Source organism: Meriones unguiculatus, chromosome 1 (assembly GCF_030254825.1).
Source record: "Meriones unguiculatus strain TT.TT164.6M chromosome 1, Bangor_MerUng_6.1, whole genome shotgun sequence".
In the NCBI taxonomy this organism is placed as follows: domain Eukaryota; kingdom Metazoa; phylum Chordata; class Mammalia; order Rodentia; family Muridae; genus Meriones; species Meriones unguiculatus.
Window position 1 is genome coordinate 98,960,625 of NC_083349.1, and position 21,419 is coordinate 98,982,043.

The window sequence follows — 21,419 nt, forward strand, 5'->3', positions numbered from 1 at the left end:
ATCCAGCTTTTAATTAACAAATAGACAGAATCCCAGTAAGTCTGACGGCTGTTTAAAAAGTAAATGTAGCTCATGCATGTTATATAGTATAATTATAAAATTCCCATTGACTCAACTGTTCTACATGCTATATGGGATTCTTAGAGGTGGAGAGACTTCATTAGAACCATCACACATACATATATTCACAGGAATAGCTCATCTGAATATTAATAAGGAAGGAATGTAAGTGGATGCAAGGTTTGACAGTATCATAGACCATACATATTTTTAGCCTAAGTGAGCACAGCTGTATGCATTGAGAAAAGAAGAAAAAAAAGAAACAAATAAGAAGAAGGAAGAAGAAAAGGCAAGCTACCAGAGGCTTTTAAATTAGCTACCAGAGGCTTTTAAATTAGCTACCAGAGGCTTTGCTGTAAGGAGTCTTCGGTTGGAGAAACTAAACATGTGTTCTCCGTGATCACTAAAATAGCCGAATCACCAGGTACCCCACGAGAGAATCTGTATGTTTTTCCACTCGCAGAAATAAAATAAAAGGTGTTGAGACATTATAGACAATATTAAGAACAATATGTACCTCAAATAATGTCATGAAGGAGCAATGGTGGTTTCGCGGTGGGCGTGGGAGATGAGGAGCCTGGGCTGGTCTAGAACTCACAGCAGCTCTTAGTCCCTCAGCTTCTGCTGGGATTACAGTCTTGAAACACCACACCCACCTTCTTTAGAGTGATTTCAAAGTATGTTTCACCTCACCTGCTAGCTAAGACCTAACTTCTCAGTTAAATGCAGATCTTTTGTTTTTCAAAGTACATGCATTGTAGCTCTTAGAATATTACATGTCCAAATATTCATTAGCTATTGGCAACCTTCTATGTTCTGGTAATGTTTTACAGGCTAGAGTTGTAACAATAAATAGAACATTTAGTTATCTTCAGAAAAGATTTTTGAGCTAGAAGGACCATACATGTACCACAGGACAGGAAATGCTGTGAGGTAAAATAGAGGAGAGTAATGTGTGAGGTAATGTGTACACAAAATACTAGAACTGGGTCTCTCTGGTGTGGAAATCCTCTAAAAAGGTTCATCTGAACCAAGACATGAAGAGAGCGAGTAAGTCAGGAGCCTATCATCCAAGAGAAGAACATTCAAGTCAGAGGGGTGAAGCAACCGTGCAGGCCCTAAGTCAGGCATACATTGAGAAGGAAAGCCAGGAAGCCATGTGTCAGGAGTAAGTGGGCAATGTCAGTGGGAGCAGAGAACCTGACTGCAGGTGGCCCTGTGGGCCGCAGGAAGGACTCTGGCTCTTGCCTTGACTAATACGGAAAACCACAGAGAGGGCTGAAGCAAATGCGTAGGACATTTCCGTCACTCTGGCCATGGGTGCTACTCTTCACTAGATGCCTTTCTGACACTCGGAAGAGTGGGTCTCTTCCTTTGGGCCATTACAGCCCTGTGCCAGGTAAGTTGAGATAAATGAGGGTAAGTGCTGGAATGAATCACTGGATGAAACAAGGAGGTTGGGATATAGTGTCCAAATAGAGGGATGGACTTTAAGATCAAGAATGGAGCTAGAGCATGGTGGACCACACCTGCTATCCCAGTGCTTGGGAGGTAGAGGGAGCCCAGAGGATCAGCTCAGGTGATCCAGGACAGCATAGCTAGTACACGCTACATGAGACCCTGTCTTAAAAAAAAAAAAAAGACAGGAAGGAAGGTAATATGGGGATATGTAAATAAGTGGTCTGTGAGATAGGAGTGCGTGACCCTCCCAAACAAATTTCCAAGAAATGATGAGACAAATCCATATTGTGAGAGTTTCTGTAAGATGGTGGAATATGTTCTTAAAAAATTCACTGTTGTGAATAGGCCGGGAACATTTCAACTTGAAGGAGTTTGGGGAGAATGCTAACTGGTGGCTTAGGGACATCCAGTGACTATTGTAGAAAATCACTCTCCACGTTTGATGCCCTCTGCTGTCACTTGTGCGCTCTGATGAGAGCACCACAGTTCTGCTCATGAGCATATGATTTTAATTCAGGCCCAGCGACAATAACAAAAGCACAGGAGAGACGCGGCCAAAGTGGAAGCCCAAAGCCAAAGTGACGCTGCACATGACGTCAGAGAACCAGGAGAAAGTGAAAGCCCTCCTGAGAGACCTGCAGGAACAGGGTGCGGACGCGGGATCCGAGTAAAGTATCTTATTTGAGTACATTCTATGCTGAGGAGAACACCCTGGCACATTCCCGCTCAGCTTTGGGTATCAGTGTAGAGCAGTGGTTCTCAGCCTTCCTAATGCTGCAGCCCTTTAACACCGTCCCTCATGCTATGGTGACCCCAATCGTAACATTATTTTTGTTGCTACTTCCTAACTGCAATTTTGCTTCTGTTGTGAATTGTAATGTATGCCCCCCCTGTGAGGGTGATGATCCACAGGTTGAGAACTGCTGGTGTGGAGCCCATTATGATTGAACAATTATCTGAAAGCGAGGTAAGGGAAATACAAGAGCAATTATCCAGCCACAGTTTTAGAGTGAGTGTATCTGGCTCCACCCTCAGGAGTAACATGGATTACCTCATCTTTCTTTTTCTCCAGGCCCATGCTTATATAGGTTGTTAGTGCTTTATTGAAAATATTCCAACTAAAAGCTTGCATGAACACGTAAGAGGCTTGTTCTAGAAGCAAATATTGAGGCAAGTTTTTGCTAATACAGCTCAGGCTGGCCTCAGACTCCCTGCAGTCTTCCTGCCTCAGCTTTCCCACCCATCCCAACTCCCTAGCAAGATAACTTTTTGTTGTTCTTTTTCTCCTCCTATGTACATGGGTGTTTTGCCTGCTGGATGTCTGGGCACCCCTTGCTGCTGGTGCCAGAGGAGGCCAGAAGAAAGTGTCAGGCACTTTAGAACTGGAGTCACAGCTGAGCACTGCCATGTAGATGCTGGGAATTGAACCCAGAACCTCTGAAAGAGCAGCCAGTGCTCTGAGCCATCTCTCCAGCCTCTAAATCAAGCTTTAATATTCTGAAGTCCTAGTTGTCTCCCTCTGCCTCTGCATTGCATCTTTTTTTTAAATTTATCTATTTTTTATTAATTACAGTTTATTCACTTTGGATCCTAGCTGTAGCCCCCTCCCTGGTCCCCTTCCATTCCCACACTCCCTCTCTCATCTCTACCCATGCCCCTCTCCAAGTCCACTGATAGGGAAGGTCCTCCTCCCCTTCCATCTGACCCTAGTCTACCAGGTCTCATCAGGACTGGCTGCATTGTCTTCCTCTGTGGCCTGGTAAGGCTGCTCCCTCCTCATGGAGAGGTTAGCAAAGATCCAGCCACTGAGTTCACGTCAGGGACAGTCCCTGTTCCCATTACTAGGGAACCCACTTGGAGACTGAGCTGCCATGGGCTACATCTGTGCAGGATTCTAGGTTATCTCCATGCATGGTCCTTCTGCATTGCATCTTAACTCCTGTGTTACATTGTCAGTTGAAGAGGTTCACTCATTTTTTTTTTGTTTGTTTGTTTGCTGAAACCAGGATTCATTTGCCTAGACTCCATCCTCAGCAACTCAATAAGTGAATACATGCTTTGATAGAATTAGTGGCCACTCAGGAATAGAAAACGTTCTGTCCTCTACAAAACTTGTTTGTCTCAGACTCAGAAAAGAGGGTCATATGTTAAACAGAAAAAAAAAAAAAGGCAGGCATAGTATCTATGAATAAGAGGGAGAGATGTAAGCTCTGAGCTTAGGCCACTAGGGTAAAAATTGTGTTGCTCCTTTCTGTGTAACCTTAGTTACCAATCCTATGTGAGGTTTAATTGATTATTTGAAAAATGGGGATTCCATTAAAACGTATCAGGATTATTGAAAAGCTAAAAAGAATTTGTTTCTATAAATGACTTTCCACAGAACCTGGTGGTGTGGTGTACCTAAGAAGTGTCATTTCCCAAGACAGAAATTAACAGTTCACTATAAGATTAAGCCAGCAGCTGAAGAGCAATCGGGGTCTCATGTCCTCGGCTCTTTGAATTAAATTTTTAGTTCATTTAGTTCATTCAAGAAAAAACTTGCTGAATTTTTCTCTGAAATAAGTAGACATTAACATCCAATACCTGAAAATGTCCTCTTCTCTAGAAGAGACATCTCTGAGGAGGAGGAGGAAGATGACGAGCCTGAGTGTGCTGATGGGCAGTGCTGGCCGGCTGGACAAGGGCCTGCCTTTCTCCATGACTGCAGCCCTTGGGACTATATTGGCCCAGAAGAAGTAGAGTCTCCTACTCCAGAACCTCCGGTCTCACCAGTGGCGCTGCAGAAACTTTCCAGGTGACCATTCCTATCACTTACGGAAGTCAAGGCAACTAAGTCACATTATAAACGCAAGCATCTTCTCTGTGGGGGTCCCATCATGGCAGTGCCAGCAGAGCCCAGTAGGCCTAAAAGTGTCTTTTAAGATGGAGGGATTAGTGTTACCAGAGATGCTTTTTCCAAATACAGACTGTAGCTGTCCACACTTACAACCTCATAGTCGTGTATTTAAGTGAATTTCAGGTCAGTGATGTGAAGACTTTACATAGCGTTTTTGTCACATTTTGCCCTTGGCAGGTATGGTTTCCACACTGAACACTGTCAGCTAGCCCTGAGGATTTGTGATGGAGATTTGGGGGCAGCCCTAGAGCACCTTCTCCAGCAGTGGTTTTCGGAGACCTTTGGAGAGAGGATGAACCTCTCCAAGGCAGCTGTTGAAATAAGCTTGAATGAGTGTGTGGAGCAGAGACAGGAGGAGGCGCTTGCTCTCAAGTCCATCTGTGGAGAAAAATTTATAGAAAGAGTTCAGAACAGAGTCTGGACCATTGGACTGGAGCTGGAATATCTGACAAATAAATTCTGCAAGTCTAAGCAAAAGGAAGGTACCAAAAATGTACGGGACGCTTCACCTGAAACCTGTAGATTTTACCTCAAAGGAAATTGTAAATTTGGATCAAAATGCAAATTCAAACATGAAGTGCCCCCAAATCAAATCATTGGAAGAACAGAAAGAAACGTAGATGATTCTCATCTTAATGCTGAGGACGATACAGCTTTTCTTTACGAGCTTGAGATCCGCTTTTCTAAAGACCACAAATACCCCTACCAAGCTCCCCTTGTGGCATTTTGCTCCACCAATGAGAACCTACCTCTGGTTTGTCGTTTACATATTTCTGAGTTCCTTTATGGCAAGGCCTTGGAATTCGCAGAAACTTCAGAACCTGTTGTATATTCTTTGATAACCCTCTTAGAGGACGAGTCTGAGATTGTCAAGTTACTAACACACACTCAACACAAGTATAGTGCTCCTCCTGTGAACGTCCCTCCAGTACCTTCCGAGACCAGGATAAGTAAACCTGCCTACTGCAAACCAGGGATCCCAAGTAATTCTTTTCTTTCAAACCAAATTCCAGAAGGTACGTAAAATGTTCATCTTAGGCGCAGGATGGGCTCAGCATTCAGAACGATTAGTTTAAAAGTAAAATATTTTGAGGCTGGATGAGGATTTCTGGTGACCTTGAACACAGAGAGACAGGAATCTCCTGACTGGTCATTGTGCTGTGGGTCCCAGCTGTGATACTTTGGTTGAACCCCCTAGAGAGAAAGTCTGGGGCGATGCGTAAGTTGATTGTAACTGTACAGAGAATGGGCAGTGCTGGCCAGCTGGATAAGGGCCTGCCCTGTTGCTCACTGCAGACTGAGGTCAGAGAGGCCTTAAGACACTTACTCAGGAAGTTGTTCTCATTTCATTTGGTTTCATGTTTACTTCTTATATATGAGATCCACCTGGGTTTTGTTTGTTTGATTGTTTGTTTTTTAGTATTCTAGGCTGGTTAAAAAAAATCAAAATAATGTTGTCTTTATGAATCCTTAAATACAAATGCATATGTAGGCTCCTGGTTTTATCTGGCTTTGTCATGGAGAGTCTTATACCACAAATTCCTCTTGAGCATTCATCAAAAGATTTACTTTCATTTATTGTCTATCTTTCAGGAAAAATGCAATTTTCCATCTTTCATAAGAGTTTCCTGGGGCTGGAGAGATGGCTCAGTGGTTAAGAGCACGGTCTGCTCTTCCAGAGGTTCTGAGTTCAATTCCCAGCAACCACATGGTGGCTCACAACCATCTATACTGGGATCTGATGCCCTCTTCTGGCATGCAAGTGACCTACACGTAGAGCACTCATCTGTAAAATAAAGAAGAGTTTCCTGGCCAAGGGATAGAGATACATAGTTCAGCAGCCGAGACTGCCCGGCATGCCTGAGGTTCTAGGCTTAAACCCCAGCACCTCGGGGAAGGGGTGAATGGAGAGTTTCCTGATAAATGTCAGTTCAGTACAGAACAGTGAGCCTGGTGGATGCTGGATAAGTAGCTAGGTGGCCTTCCCAAGCCCCCTACCCACTCCTGCACAAGTTTCTAGGACATGGTACTTGAATGTGTCCCTTGAAAATGGCAAACTATATGTCATAGGAATTTGTTTCTTTTGTTTGGTTGGTTGTTTTTTTGCTTGTTTGTTTGTTTTGACTTTTGCTTTTGTTTTTGTTTGGTGCGGGGGGAGTTGGTGGTGCCAGGAATTGAACCTCTGGCTTTTCTCATGCCAGGCAAGCATACTAAGCTACACCCCTAGTCTGACTTTTCAGAAACGTTACTGAGATGTAATTTATATACCATAAAATTTACCTGTTTAAAGGATATCATTCAGTAAGTTTTTTCTTATATATATATTTTTAAATTTTCATTTTTAATTTATTCATTTTATATTCTGGTCATAGCCCATTCCCTCCTCTCCCCTTGATCCTTCCCTCCCTCCCTGTTTCCCCTTATCTCCCCTCCCCTACTCCTCTTTGAAGGGTAGCCCCACCCACTCACCCTCCTCCCCACCCCAGCTTATCAAGTCACATCAGGACTGAGCACACCCCCTTCCCGCTGTGGCCTGTGAGGTGGCCCCACCAGGGGGCGGTCATCTGAAAGCGGGCAACAGTCCATGTCAGAGTCAGCCCCTCTTCCCCTTACTAGGGAACTCAAATGAGGACAAGGCTGCCCAGCCTGTACATCTGTGTAGGGGCCTTAGGCCTAGTCCATGCGTGGTCCCTGGTTGGTGCTTCAGTCTCCACAGCCCCCTGGGCTCTGTGGGTCTTCTTGTCCCTCTAGATCCTGTCTTCCCTTCACTCTTCCACAGGACTCCCTGCACTCCACTCAGTGTTTGGTTGTGTGTCTCTGCATCTGTTTCCATCAGCTGTTGGGCAGAGCCGTTGCGTAATCATGACCACTACTGATTACCCTAAAATAAACCTGTACTCATCAGCCCTAATAAGTATTATTCCATAGTGTAAGTTCACAATTTTGCCTATTTTATACATTTCATAGACATGGACTCATATAAGCTGGGCATGGTAGCACATGCCTTTAATTCCAGCACTTGGGAGGCAGAAGCAGATGGATTTCTGTGAGTTTGAGGCCAGCCTAGTCTACAAAGCAAGTCCAAGATAGCCAAGGCTTGATACACAGAGAAACCCTGTCTTGAAAAACAAAAAAGGGATTCATATGGTATAAGCTTTTGGAAGCTAGATTCTTTCACTTAGCATGATGTTTTCAAAGCTCATTCATGTTATTGTATGTATTTACTCCATTTTGTTGTTGAGGGACATTTCATTACATGGATAGACCACATTTGGTTGAACAGTACATCATTTCACAAACATTTGGGTCACTTTATGCCATTGCATTTAGGGTATACTTGCAAGTAGCCGCTAGTAATTCCTTGAATTGAGAGCTTTGTTTTTGGTACACGCCTTTAATCCCAGCACTTGGGAGGCAGAAGCAGGTAGAGCTCTGAATTCAAGGCTAGCTTGGTCTACAGAGCAAGTTCCAGGCTACTTGAAAAAAAAAAAAACCCTGTCTTGAAAAGCAAACAAGCAAAAGCTTTGTTATTACTTGATTTAATAGCACCATTTAGTCCTGAGGAAAGCTCTCTTAGCATTTTATGTTCCTGCGTAGAAATAGTATGAAATGAAGGAACCTGTTTCATTGAAGCTTTTTCTCTGTCTTACGATGTTGTAGTTGTTACTTTGTCAATGACTGTCTTCCCTTTCCTAAAGAAAGGGCAAATTGAAAATGTTTTCTTCTACTCCATTCAAGGAGAGATATTATCAGACCTGGAGGACGATGCAGATGAGTATGAAGGTCCTATATCAGTAATAGTGGAGAATGAAAGCTATGTGAACTTTAAGAAAAAGAATTACAAAAGATATGACTGGCCAGAAAAGTCCATATATGCTGAGAATGCCAAGATCTGCAGGCAGTTCCAGATGAAACAGGTACGGGAGCAGCACCTCCTGAGGGCTGGGCTACCCATCCTCCTAGCTTCTGGTTCATGCTGAATGGTTGAAACTCCTTCTCTCGCCTCTTCAACCTTCCCTCCTTCTATTTTTCTTCCTTCTTGTTTTGTTGTTGTTGTTGTTTGGCCTTTTGGGACAAGATCTTGCTAGATAGCCACAGTTGTGCAACCACTCTCTCCCTGAGTGGCTCGACTTTTCTGCATGCTGCAGCAAATTTAGGTGTGTGCGCTAGGTACTCTGGGGACACTCCTCAGCTGGCAAATGCCAGATGTGTGTGTGTACCAAATATTCTCAGAACCATTTACCTTTGCCACAGTAATAGCTAATTTAATATTTGAAGGGAATCCTAATGCTGTGAAAGAAAAGAAAATTCATATCTAAGAGGAGTAGGGAAAGACTCATATTTCATTTCATAGGCTCCCATTAACAAAATCTCACTCATTCAGTTTTGCCAACAATGCTGGGGTGAAAGCCTGCCAGCTCAGAGAGGCAGAAAAAGCTCCCAGCTGACCTTCCTCCTCAGACAATGGCCCAAAAGAGGGAAACCTCCTTCCCCACACCATCTCCAAAATCTCTCAAACTCAAATGTCCCTACTTTCTATTTCCTGTGCCTATCTCTGTCCATCCTACTGACTTCCTCTTACTTATTCTCTGTTTTTTCCTATGTTGACTCCGTGTCAACTGGTTGCTTGCTCTTGACCTAGGGTTGACTTATTTAATTCTGTTTATAATACTTAAGCTGAAAGCTCTTGGATTAAAGGTGTGTGCTAGGGCTGAGCTTCACCACAACGAGGAACAGGTTTTCCCAGTAAACAATACAGTCCCGGGGTTCATAGTGCTATCAGATATCTTGCAACAGCTTAGCTACTGAATGAATTTATGGATTAGATTAAATGATGTTTAAGACCCTTCTGTAATTTTTATATTTGTTTGTATTATATTAATATCTGTAATGCCCATAGAGCATCAAAATGTATATAATCATACCATAAGAAAATAGTAGAGACATAAAAATTATTTAGTCAATTTAATTATTATGACAGATCTATATGATAAAATTATTTGCAGGAAATGACATTAATATAGTATTATATTGTCCCAAAGTATAAGCAATTATCCTTTTTCTTTTTCTTTTTTGTTTTGTTTTGTTTTTTGTTTTTTTGAGACAGGGTTTCTCTGTGTAGCCCTGGCTGTCCTGGAACCAGGCTAGCCTTGAACTTTCAGAGCTCTGCCTGCCTCTGCCTCTCAAGTTCTGGGATTAAAGGAGTACACCACTATAGCCCAACTTAAATTTCATTTTTAAATTTTTATTTTATTTTTAAAGATTATTGTTATTTCTTCATTTGTGTGTATCTGTGTGAGTGTATGTGCCCCACATGTGTACAGATACCTTCATAGATCAGAAGAGGGCGTTACAGCACCTGGAACTAGCCTTAACAATGCTTATGGGCCACCTGGTGCGGGTGCTGAGAACTGAACTCTGGTTCTCTGAAAAGGCAGTACAGGCTTCTAACCACTGAACTGTCTTTCCAAATCTAAAATTTTATTTTTAGTTGACATATACACACTTGTAAGTATGACATTTCAATACATGGATATGGTATGATTAGGGAGACATTTTGCAATTCTTTGGGAACATTCAAAAAATCCTTTAGCTAGCTATTTTGATATATGCCCCCCACCCCCCAAAAAAAATCATTATTTTTAAAGACAGGGTCTCTAGTCCAGCCTGGCCAGAAGTTACTGTGTAGCACAGAATGACACTGAGCTTCTGTTCATCCTGCTGCAGTCTTTGCTATGCTATAGAACATTAAAAGTTTCCCTCCTATGTAAATTCACCCCTATACCTACTAACTGTCCACAATCCATCTTCTCTTCCCCCTAGTACCTGCATACAATGCAGTGTTCAGAGTATTGACCTTTAGTTGTTAAACTGATTTACATAGTTATGATGAATGGCCGAAAAGAAAGCTTTGGCAATTGCTCTTATTATTGACCTAGGGAAAGTCTGATATGATATAGAGCTATGTTGTCTCTTGCCATAGTTCCTAACTAGCTCTGTCCATTTACATTTTAAATTTACTCATTAAAATAAGTTCAGGTCCTCAGAGGAGCATTCTGTATTTCAAGGGTTCAGTAGCTCCATGTGGCTAGAGTTACTGTTTTGAACAATGCATGTATGAATTGTTCTGTGGACACACAAATTTTTCTTGTACTGCTGACATAAATAGTCTCATTGGGAAGGATCGGATACGTGCTAAGCAAGAGGGGTTTATACCTTTCAGTCTATTTAGATATAAAACTGAACAGATTCCATTGCTTATAGCCCCAGCCTTCCATCTGAAGTCCCCTGTGTCAGGCCTGGGGTGACTGAACTATGAGAGCAGATTGCTAAAGAAAGCAGAGAGGATGTACCACATCGTGGGATTCTAAGTTGAGTTTTGTGAAAGGTAACTGAAAGTAACTCAGCTGCTGCCTTCTCCTTGATTTTTATTAGGCTTCCAGACAGTTCCACTCAATTCTGCAAGAAAGACAATTACTGCCTGCTTGGGAAGAAAGAGACACCATCCTTAAATTGTTGAGCAAGCACCAAGTGGTTGTCATAAGTGGTATGACCGGGTAAGAAAGTGACTTCCTTCAAGTGTAGCTTTAGTGTACATGTAGGCCAGGAGCGCTGGCTACCATAACCAGGTATGCTTTAAAAGAAAATCTGTAGCTGACGTCACTTGCATGTCTTATTTTCTCTGTCAAATATTAAATGGAATTCCATGAAGATGGTTGTCTTCTGTAGTCTCGGGACCAAATTACAAACCCCTAGAGACGGAGCTCAGAAACTCACTCTGTAGATGCATCCTCTGCCCTGAGGTTCCTTTACTGCAGAAGGCATCGCTGCAGGTTTTCATGAGGCTCACTGTTAACTAGAAGAGAGCTCTGCTCTAACAGCTTGCAAGCTGCATGTCTTCTGCGGTCATCCTACTTTCTCGAAAGCCTGTTGTGTTTTGTTTTTTTTTCTTTTAACAACTTAAGTAACATTTTTTTTCCTGATCTATTCTTTCTATAAAAGCAAATATTAAATTAAGATAAAATAAAATGCAAACATGCATATCCAGGACAACACCCAGGCATAATTTTATTTTTTATTGAGGGTCACACAAAGATTTATTATATTTGTGCTAAGACTCAATTAAGATTGTAATTTTATATCTTCAGTTTCTCATGTCTTTTTATTTCAGTCCATTTATAGCCAAATCAAGCCACATCAAAGATAAGAAAATAAAGTGCATTTGTATGGGGCTGTTGAACATACAGGTGTGCAAGCTCATGTGTACCGGGGCCACAGGAGGAGTCAGATGTCCTGCTCTATCACTCTCTGCTTTAGTCTTTTGACAAGGTCTCACTGGACCTGCAACTAGGCTAGAGGCCAGCAAGCCACATTGTCCATTAAGCTTCTGTCCCCCTCCTTACCCCAACATCGGTTACAGGAGCTTGCACAGCCATGTCCAGCTTTTTGCCTGAGTACTGAGGATTTGGACTCGGGTCTCCGTGCCCCACAGCAAGCACTCTTACCCATGGAACCATCTCTCCAAGCTGCCTAGAATACTTAAACCATAAGCAAGTACTCTCTTTCTCTTGGACCCATATGTAGAGCTCACATCCCCAGAGATCTTAGTTGCGTCTTCTTCGTAGCCCTTATTTTATCAATGACATTAGACTGTCATTCGGTGCCCTGTTCCTAGGATGTATCAGGCCTGGGCACTGAGTAGGGGGTAGTGTTAGGCGCTAGCTGAGCAGCATGGCTCTAGGGAGCATGGATTCCTTGTTGCCTGTGATTGCTTTGTTAACTAGTCCTTGAAAACTTCATTTTAGGACTCCTTTGTTTTGACATACAGATGTGGAAAAACCACACAGATTCCACAGTTTATTCTGGATAATTCTCTGAATGGGCCGCCTGAGAGGGTGGCGAATATCATCTGTACCCAACCCCGACGAATCTCTGCAGTCTCTGTTGCTGAACGCGTTGCCAAAGAAAGAGCAGAAAGGGTGGGTCTGAGCGTGGGGTACCAGATCCGGTTGGAAAGTGTCAAGGTATGTATCCTCTGCTCGCTTCATGGTGATAGGAATCCACTGTTTTCAGCTATAAAGACTGGGAGGGCTGGAGATTGACAGGCCAGTGGGGACATGGACCTGCTGTTTGTTGATAATCACCATCAGTGGGGTTGAAATCCCTTGAGATATTCTGAGGTAAGAACTCTTATCTGGTTGCACCAAATATGCTTTATATAGGTTTTTAATTCTTTTTTTCAGACCTTTTTTAGATTTATTATATATATATGTATATATATATATACTTTATTTATAGTATATTATATTTATATATATTAATGTTTTGCCTGCATGTATGTCCGTGACCTTGTACATGCCTGGTGTCTGCAGAGGCCAAAAGAGCACAGGATCCCCTGGAACTGAGATTATGGATGCTTGTAAGCTGCCATGTAGGTGCTGAGAATCCAGCCTGGGTCCTCCAAAAGAACAAGTGCTAACTGCTGAGCCATCTCTCCTGCCCTTTTTTTTATTCTTAATTAGCAGATGTGATCTTGCTGTTAAAGCTGAAGCGAATGTAGACTTGATTTAAATAACCACTTTGAAGAAATGTTTTAGAACCAGGCCTGGTGGCACACACCTTTACTCCCAGCACTTGAGAGGCAGAAGCAGAAGGACTTGTGGTCTAGGCCAGCCTGGTCTCCGTAGCAAACTCCAGGACACCAAGGACAATATGCACCCTGTCTCAGAAAACAACAAAAGTTTTTATAACAGTACTTGGGTGTTTTTTGTGAAGTCTTAAACTTGCAGTTTTAATATGGAGAAGAGGATGTATTGTTGACCTTGGGTAGAAGCGCGTACTCTTTTGTCTTACATGGAATTGCTGGCGGTCCCGATGCTGTTCATTCCTGCTCGTTCAGTTTGGCTTGCCAGCAGTTGCTTTTTCAAAGTCTCATTAATGCGTGACCGTGCTCTCTTCTTATAAGTCCTCAGCCACCAGACTGTTGTACTGCACCACAGGCGTGCTGCTGAGGAGGCTGGAAGGAGATGCGACTCTGCAGGGAGTCTCCCACATCATTGTGGATGAAGTTCACGAGAGGACGGAAGAAAGGTAAAAGGGAGGTTTTCCCCGTGGACACCTGCAAAATGAAGACATGGCTGAAAACTGTTACCTGCTTCCAGTTGAGTTTCATAGACTTAGTAGTGATGAGAGAAACGGCTTTCTGATGTCCAAGATCTGTAGCACAGTTGTTGGAGAGGGCAAGTCCATCATAAGAGAGCCTCCTGGGCAACATGCTGTCCCTGAGGGTCGGTCCATATGTGCTGCCTTTGTTCTTTTGATCATGCTGTACGCATTCATTCATGAATTGATAGCACCAACATGAAGTGCCTAGGAGTGTAGTTGCTAGGGATACAAGCATAAGTAATTCCTCTCATCTTCACAGTCTGAGAGCAAAAAGAAATGAGAAGCCATGGAAAATGACACCGTAAGATATTCGGAGACCACATTTCTGAAGAAATGACTCTAATTAATAAACTGAAGTATGAACAGGAATCCCATCTAACAGTTGGGAACAAAGATAGCACAGATGGAAATTCTGCAGTGGGATTGGGCCTGGTGAGGCCTGAACTGAGGAGAGCCAAAATGGCTGGGGAGTATTAAGTAAAAGAGAAGACAGCAGGAAGGAGAAGAAACAGGAGCCAAATCTTCAAAAGCCTTATAAATCATAATAAGGCATTTTTAACTTATTTTAATGAATTAGAAATCATTAAAAACCATTTTCTAGCATGAGCCTGGTGGCACCTGTGATCCCAGCAGTCGGTAGGCAGGGGCAGGTGGATGTCTGTGAGTTCAAGGGCAGCCTAATCTACAAAGTGAGTGTAGGACAGCCAAGAATACACAGAGAAACCCTGTCTCAAAAAAAAAAAAAAAAAAAAAAAAAAATATATATATATATATATATATATATATATATTTGAGCCAGGCATGGTGGCACACACCTTTAATCTTAACACTTGGGAGGCAGAGGCAGGCAGATCTATGTGAGTTCAAGGCCAGCCTGGTCTATGAAGTGAGTTCCAAGACAACCAGAACTGTTACACAGAGAAACCCTGTGTCAAAAAAACATACATACATATGTACATACATACATACATAAAATAAAATATTTTTAGAAGCTGAGCAAGAGCCACATAGATACATAATGTTAATCAGTTTGTCATCTAGATGATATGCTAAAACAGTGGCAAATAAGTAGAAAAGAAAGGTTGTAGGGCTTCCAAAAAAGTTATTATAAATATCTGAGAAGAAAAGATCTAAAGTAAACTTAGTGGACTAGAGACGCTGAAAATGACATTCTGAAACTTAAGAAAAGATGCACATAATAAAATGTTTCTAAGAACTCAACAGAAGTAGGGCTATAGGGGCACATGCCTGTAATCCCAACACTAAAGAGGCAGAAGCAGGCGGAGTTCAAGGCCAGCCTGGTCTACAGAGCAAGTTCTAGGACAGCCTGGGCTACACAGAAACTCTGTCTCCAAAAACCAAACAGAAAATACATGAACAAAAAGACTGCTACTTTGTTAGAAATCTTTTGTTTTCAAAATGGTTTCTTCTCCTTGAAATATGTGTTTATTTTGTAAGTTAGTAAATTCTCATTGAGCATTTGGTGTGTCCTGAACATTGGTGTGGTGAGCAAAAGGGGGGGAAGGGACAGGGTTTCTCTGTGTAGCATTAGTGGTTCTGAGCTCTCTTTGTAGACTAGACTGGCCTCCCCTAATGCTGGGATTACAGGCATGTGCCACTGCCCTCGGCTGATGAGAGTTTACATTCTAACCGGTAAGGGAGTCCAATAATAAAGTAAATAAGTAAAATATAGAGTGTTAAGTTCTAAGAAAAAAAGGTACACCAGGGGAAAGGGAGTAAGAAATGCATGGTGGGAAGTGGGCTTCCTTGGAAATTCTAAGTAGGTTAGCCAAGGAAGGCCTTGCTGGGCATGTTTTCAGTAAAGGCTTGAAGGAAACGAGGGGCCATCTGTGTGAATGGCTGGCAGAAACTCATTCTGGCATGTTACTCGTGCAAAGACCTTGAGCTGCATTCCTCAAGGACAGCAAGAGTGGAGTCCTGAAGCCTGGTAGGCGGGAGAGAGAAGGGAATGACGGTGGAGCCCAGACCACGCTGCAGAGGGCCATGTTCGTAAGCACTGCTCAGAGTCACGGGGGGATTTTGAGTAGAATGGCGCACTTAACTGGAAGCAGGAGTCAGCTGCGTTGATCGTAGGTTGCGGGAAGAGGGGGCTAGCGTACACCAGTTAAGAATGTTGATTGGAGTACTGCTATTCTGTAACGTGCATCGTGTTTTCACTAACGGTAAGCTCAAGAGGGATTGCGTCATTATCTAGACTTCTAGCTTATCCTTTTAGCAGCTGCCTGCCGCTCCCTAGACTAAAGACTGTTACACTTAGCCTCTTCTGTGTCTTTGCTCATAATGAAAATCTTTGTGTGTGCCTTTTGAATCAGAATGATCAACCTCAGTGATAATGCCTGTTGTATTTTAATTGGTACTGCACTGAATTTAATTGAAGAGGACTGCTGTTTTGTATTTTTAAATTCTGAACTGTTCTCAACCAGGACTGTGGCACATTGAGTTTCACACTTTTCCTCTAAGTTTTAAATCCTCAAATACACAAAAGTCATTAGTTTTCCTATGTTGCATGTGTCCAGAACTCAGGTGTCTTTTCTTGTCTCCAGTGACTTCTTACTGCTGGTTTTGAAGGACATCGTGACGCAGAGACCCACCCTCCAGGTCATTCTCATGAGTGCAACTCTGGACGCCGGGCTCTTCTCGAAGTATTTCAGCTACTGCCCAGTTATCACTATACCAGGTACAGACCACACTGCTCACCAGCCTCACTCCACTGCCGTGCGCCCCTCTAAAGTAGCAGGGGTCACAACCTCAGAGTCATTCAAAACACGAGCATCCCTGCCTGTCTCCAGAGAAGGGGCTCATTTACAACAAAACAGCCCAATATAAAGCAGCTGGTGAGTAGGTAGTTCATCCACTTGCCAGATTTTAATTTTGTATGTAACCCTTTCAAAGTCTTAGTTCTTAGAATTTCTAACATTCAATTGTGCACAACATCCAAATGTATGTTTTTAGGAATAATCTGTCATAAGGAGGGAAGATATGCCTACCTATACCATACTTGTTCACTTATGAATTGTGCTAAATTTCCACATACTGGTCTACTCTGAAAAAAAAAAATAAAGTTGGGCCAGGCAGTAAAGGTGCCACACACCTTTAATCCCAGTACTTGGGACGCAGAGGCAGGTGGATATCTGTGAGTTCAAGTCCAGCCTGGTCTACAAAGTGAGTCCAGGACAGCCAGTGCTACACAGAGAAACCCTGTCTCAAAAAAACATGAGAGAGAGAAAGAGGAAAGAGAAAGGAAGAAAGAAAGAAAGAAAGAAAGAAAGAAAGAAAGAAAGAAAGAAAGAAAGAAAGAAAGGAAAAGAAAAATGTTGAATAGAATGGTGGTGTTTTTGTTTTGTTTCGTTTTGTTTTGTTTTGTTTTTCGGTGCTTTCACAGTTCCATTGTGGAATAATTACCAATCTGAGCCTGGGCCTGTCCTTTTATAATTGATTGATTACCACAGGGAAATTTGGAAACACTGACTGAAGTGATAGCATCATTGGAGCTTGTTTGGCAAGTGGTTACAGCAGATGAAAAGAAGGAAGCTGGGTAGAGAATACAGTGTTCAATGTTTAAAGTTTCTGGGGATGGAAGGAAGAAACAGTATAATAAGCTTTGAAAAATCCCATTAGAAAATTATCGTTTCTTTCCTATCCATTTCTTCTCTCTCTACTCATTAGAGCTTAGACCTACCAGGTGGGCATTGGTGGCACATGCCTTTAATCCCAGCACTCAGGGAGGCAGAGGCCAGCCTGGTCTACAGAGTGAATTCCAGGACACCTAGAGCTATGCAGAGAGACCCTGTCTCAAAAAACAAACAAAGAAACACAGTACTTCAAAGAACACAGAACAAACACTACTTTCATATTCCAAGTATTGTTTTAATATGTAGATAGCGTATACAAACTACACACAAAATTTCCAGCTAGCTTAGTGGGTATTCTGATGCCTTTCTAGTTTGTTTTCTTGTTTTTCTAGGTCGTGCATTTCCTGTTGATCAATTTTTTCTGGAGGATGCAATTGCTGTGACAAGGTAAGGAAGAAAAACTTTATAAACACAGTTACTGTTTATCCTCAATGTGTCAGGGTACTAATCTTCCTTTTTAATTATCTTTCATCTTTCATTTAACTTTTCTATTTTTTTTTCCTTTTTCTGTCAGTAAACAGGCTCTTTGTATTTAAGTCCTACTTCTTACTAAGTCTGTCAAGTTGTTTAGTATCTCTGCATCTCAGTTCCATCATGTGTCAAATAGGTCTATTAATATTAACACTTCCCTGGGTTACAAGGACCAGTTGCAGAATTAGAGTAATATATTAAACTAGAGTAACAAAAAAGCATTTGCTGCAGTTAATGTTGTTTTTATAAAACTGTTTGTTTCTCAGCTTCTCTTTTAACCCAACCATCATGCAAATACTTGAGACGCTTTTATATCTGTTTAGTGATAGCTTCACAGCACAATAACTGAGCTGCTATTACTTATTTTAACCCTCTAAACTAATCTGGCTTCCTCCCAGTGTACATCTCCGAGATACTTGCACTTTGTAGCTTTTTCTGCTCCAGCTCCTCTCCTGATGTCCCCTGGACTTCTGTGGTTCAATCATCTACCTCCTCTAACTCCTCCTTCCCCGGCTGGCAGGAAGCCAGCACTATTCTCTCTCCTGCTCAGCAATTGGCTGTAAGCTGCTCTATTGGCATATCAGGAGACAATTGGGGAGCAGTGTTTACACAACATGGAGATAGGAGATTCTCAGAGCAAGGATTGCAACCAAATGTGAGGATACAGAAATGAGCGTTTGAATTACACAGTGAGCTTATGCCCACCTGATGCTCTTCTAGAGGATTTGAGTTCAGTTCCCAGCAACTAGGTTGGCTGCAGTGAGAACTAAAAACGTGAATTCATCTGGGTGAGCAAGGTAGAAGGAAAGAAGAGAACCCCACTTGTGTTCACTATTCCCTAGCCCTTACCTTTCACAGGGCCTCTGGGGAACCTTTAGACCTCCCGGGGAAGTAATTTCCATTTAGGTCAATCGGTTCTCCCAAATAATGAGAAAAGAAGGCCTTTGAAATGGAGTCTCGGAAGTTCCATGGCATGGTGACTTAGTGGCAGACCTAGAACTCAAACCTAGAGCTTTTAGTAGCAAATGTAGACCTTTCCCCTTCACCATAAGAATAGCATTATCTCGAACAAATACTTAACTATCTAATAAGAGTCTTGCAGTGTGTTTGAAGATGGTCTTGTAGCAGTGTTCAAAAAGGAACTGGTCTACGTTTGGTTGCACGGAGTGGAATGATCTGCTTTAGAATTATACAGTTGGAGCCTTTGGGAGATAGGTAAGAGTCTCAGAGAAGGAATTAAAGTCAGGGACACTGCAGCTGAGAAGAGCACAAATGTCTTCCGGATGTCTGTGCCGTTTTCCTAGAGAGGCCTTTTCTCCATAGTCATATTTGAGTTAGATAAGAACATCAGACAGAACCAATGGCATTCATTGCAGAGTGTTCCCAGCCAGAAGTAGGGCACAGGCAGCAGAATCCTGGACCGCTAGACGCTAACACACGAGCTACACAGAAGCAGAGCAGCGTTCTGCTGGGGACAAACAACATGGGAGAATACCTTCCTTCTTCTTCAGCAGGAACACACCCACAGAGACACATGACTTTGTCTCCTCCCTCAGGTATGTGTTACAGGATGGGAGCCCCTATATGCGTTCCATGAAGAAGATGGCAAGGGAAAAGCTTAAAGCCAGACACAACAGAACTGCATTCGAAGAAGTGGAGGAAGACCTGAGACTTTCCCTCCATCTCGAGGATGAGGAAGATGCCATCAAAGACATGATACCAGATCAACAGTTAGATTTTAATCAGCTCTCCATACGCTATAAAGGTAATGTGTTTACTCAGGGAGTAGTATGAAGTATGCCAAAAATTTCTTGTCATTTCTTTCCCACCACAATCCAGAAAAAGAAAAATAGGACTTGTTTTATAGTGACATTGCCTTAAATTTGTCAGAACAACTTTAAACTTACAAAATGGTAGTTCTGGGGCTGTGGAGGTGGCTAGTTCTGGGGCTATGGAGGTGGCTAAGTGGTTAAAAGCACTGCCTGCTCTTCCAGAGGACCCAGGTTCAACTCCCAGCATCCACATGACAGCTCACAACTGTCTACAACTCTAGTTCTGGGGGACCAGACTCCCTCACACAGATATACATACAGGTGGAACACCACTGTATATAAAATACAAAAAAAAAAAAAAAAAAAGGCAGTTCTAATGCATAGATTACAGGAGTACAGCTGTCATCTCCGCCAACTGATTTTTCTTTAGTGTGGCTTGGTTGGTGGTGGTGGTGTTAGTGTTTTCTGATTTTTTTTTTTAAGTCTTTGATGGAGAGAAAGGAAAAGCAGCTGACCCTGCAGGAGTAACAGGTTAGAGGCTCTGACAAAAGATGAAGAAGGGATAGAAGTCTAGGGAAGAGCGCTTTAAGGACGAAGGCAAAGCGGGAACCTTGCACATCCTACCTGCTCATCTCTGATTATGTGCATAGCAGGCCAGACAGCAGCCAGGTGCAGCGTGCCACAGGAGGAGGGCATCCCTAACACCACAGTTAAACTTAAAAAGGAGGAATTTTTAAAGGTGTCGCCTCATCTTCCATTTTTATCTTTTGAGACAGAGGTTTTACTCTATTGCTTTGGCTAGTCTTAAACGCCTGCTTCAGCCTCCCAAATGGCTGGATCTGTAAGCATCTGCTATTATACCCCGCTGAAATATGTTATTTTAGAAGTATACTGCTAAAGCTGGTGGGTAAAATCTACCTGACACTTAAGTAGTCTCAGACACCTCTTCATGAGTGACCTAACGACAAAGGGAATTAGTAACAGTTACACAGGGGAGAATCTTAACTTGATGGTCAAGTTAACCACCCATACTGAGGCGAGCAAAGATTGCACACCTCAGTCATTCACTGAAAATTCAACATTGTTTTGTGGTATTTCAGTCAAAAATGCATGATTTATTTTGATTGTAGTGACATATCAGATAAAGCCAAATAGAGCAACCTGCTGCAAAATAATCTTTAAAATGTCAGTATCGGACTGGGGAGATGGGCTAGTGGGTAAAGTGTTAGTTGCGCCTGCGAGGGGGCCAGAGTTCATAGCCCCAGAGCTCGAATGAAAACCAGGCACGTCACTGAGCGCCTGTAACCTCAGCACGAGGTGGGGATAGGCCGCATCCATCAGATAGGAGGATCCCGAGACTCTCTGGCATCGGTCTAGCTGAAACTGGGCTTCAGGTTCAGGAAAGACCCACAGAGCTGAGGAGGCTTTTGCTGAGACTCCAGTGAGCAGGAAGTTCTTTTGGAGGGAGGGCAGGGCGTGAAGGTGGGGAAGAGCAGTGTTTCAAGACAGGGTCACACTGTGTAGCCCTGGCTATCCTGAAACTTACTATGTAGACAAGGCTGGCCTTAAACCCACAGAAATCCACCTGCCTCTGCCTCTGCCAAGTGTTAGGACCAAAGGTGTGAGGCCCTATGCCTAGAACTGAGGATGTTTTTAATTCACATGCATCCTTCAAGGAAGAACCATCAATTCTGTCACTGTCTCAAAGAGACCTAAAAGTTTAGCACTGTTGTAAAGATGCTAATGAAACAGCTGTGCTCTGTTCGTGTCTCCCTCTGGTGACTGTTTCCTGAACTTCCAGATAATCCAAGTCAGTGTTTGATTGAATCTAGAAGTAGTTTCTAAAGTGCGTCTCACTGAATTTTGTTCTAGATCTTAGACATTGAATAAATATGCGATGGTGAAAAGGAGAAAAAGTAGGAGAAACTTAAAATGGGGCAA

The 21,419-nt window shown here is 42.6% G+C and overlaps 1 protein-coding gene across 2 annotated transcripts in view; it reads left to right on the plus strand.

Moving 5' to 3' along the window:
- Positions 1 to 21,419, plus strand: part of Dhx57 (DExH-box helicase 57) — a 50,566-nt gene that overhangs the window by 8,088 nt on the left and 21,059 nt on the right. For both annotated transcript variants that reach the window (XM_021634355.2, XM_060363992.1), the window contains exons 3-12: positions 2,039 to 2,188; positions 4,127 to 4,315; positions 4,595 to 5,433; positions 8,156 to 8,334; positions 10,853 to 10,974; positions 12,246 to 12,441; positions 13,383 to 13,507; positions 16,147 to 16,280; positions 17,568 to 17,622; positions 19,263 to 19,471. In XM_021634355.2, the coding sequence (XP_021490030.1) occupies positions 2,039 to 2,188; positions 4,127 to 4,315; positions 4,595 to 5,433; positions 8,156 to 8,334; positions 10,853 to 10,974; positions 12,246 to 12,441; positions 13,383 to 13,507; positions 16,147 to 16,280; positions 17,568 to 17,622; positions 19,263 to 19,471 (2,198 nt within the window). The remainder of the gene's footprint in view (positions 1 to 2,038; positions 2,189 to 4,126; positions 4,316 to 4,594; positions 5,434 to 8,155; positions 8,335 to 10,852; positions 10,975 to 12,245; positions 12,442 to 13,382; positions 13,508 to 16,146; positions 16,281 to 17,567; positions 17,623 to 19,262; positions 19,472 to 21,419) is intronic.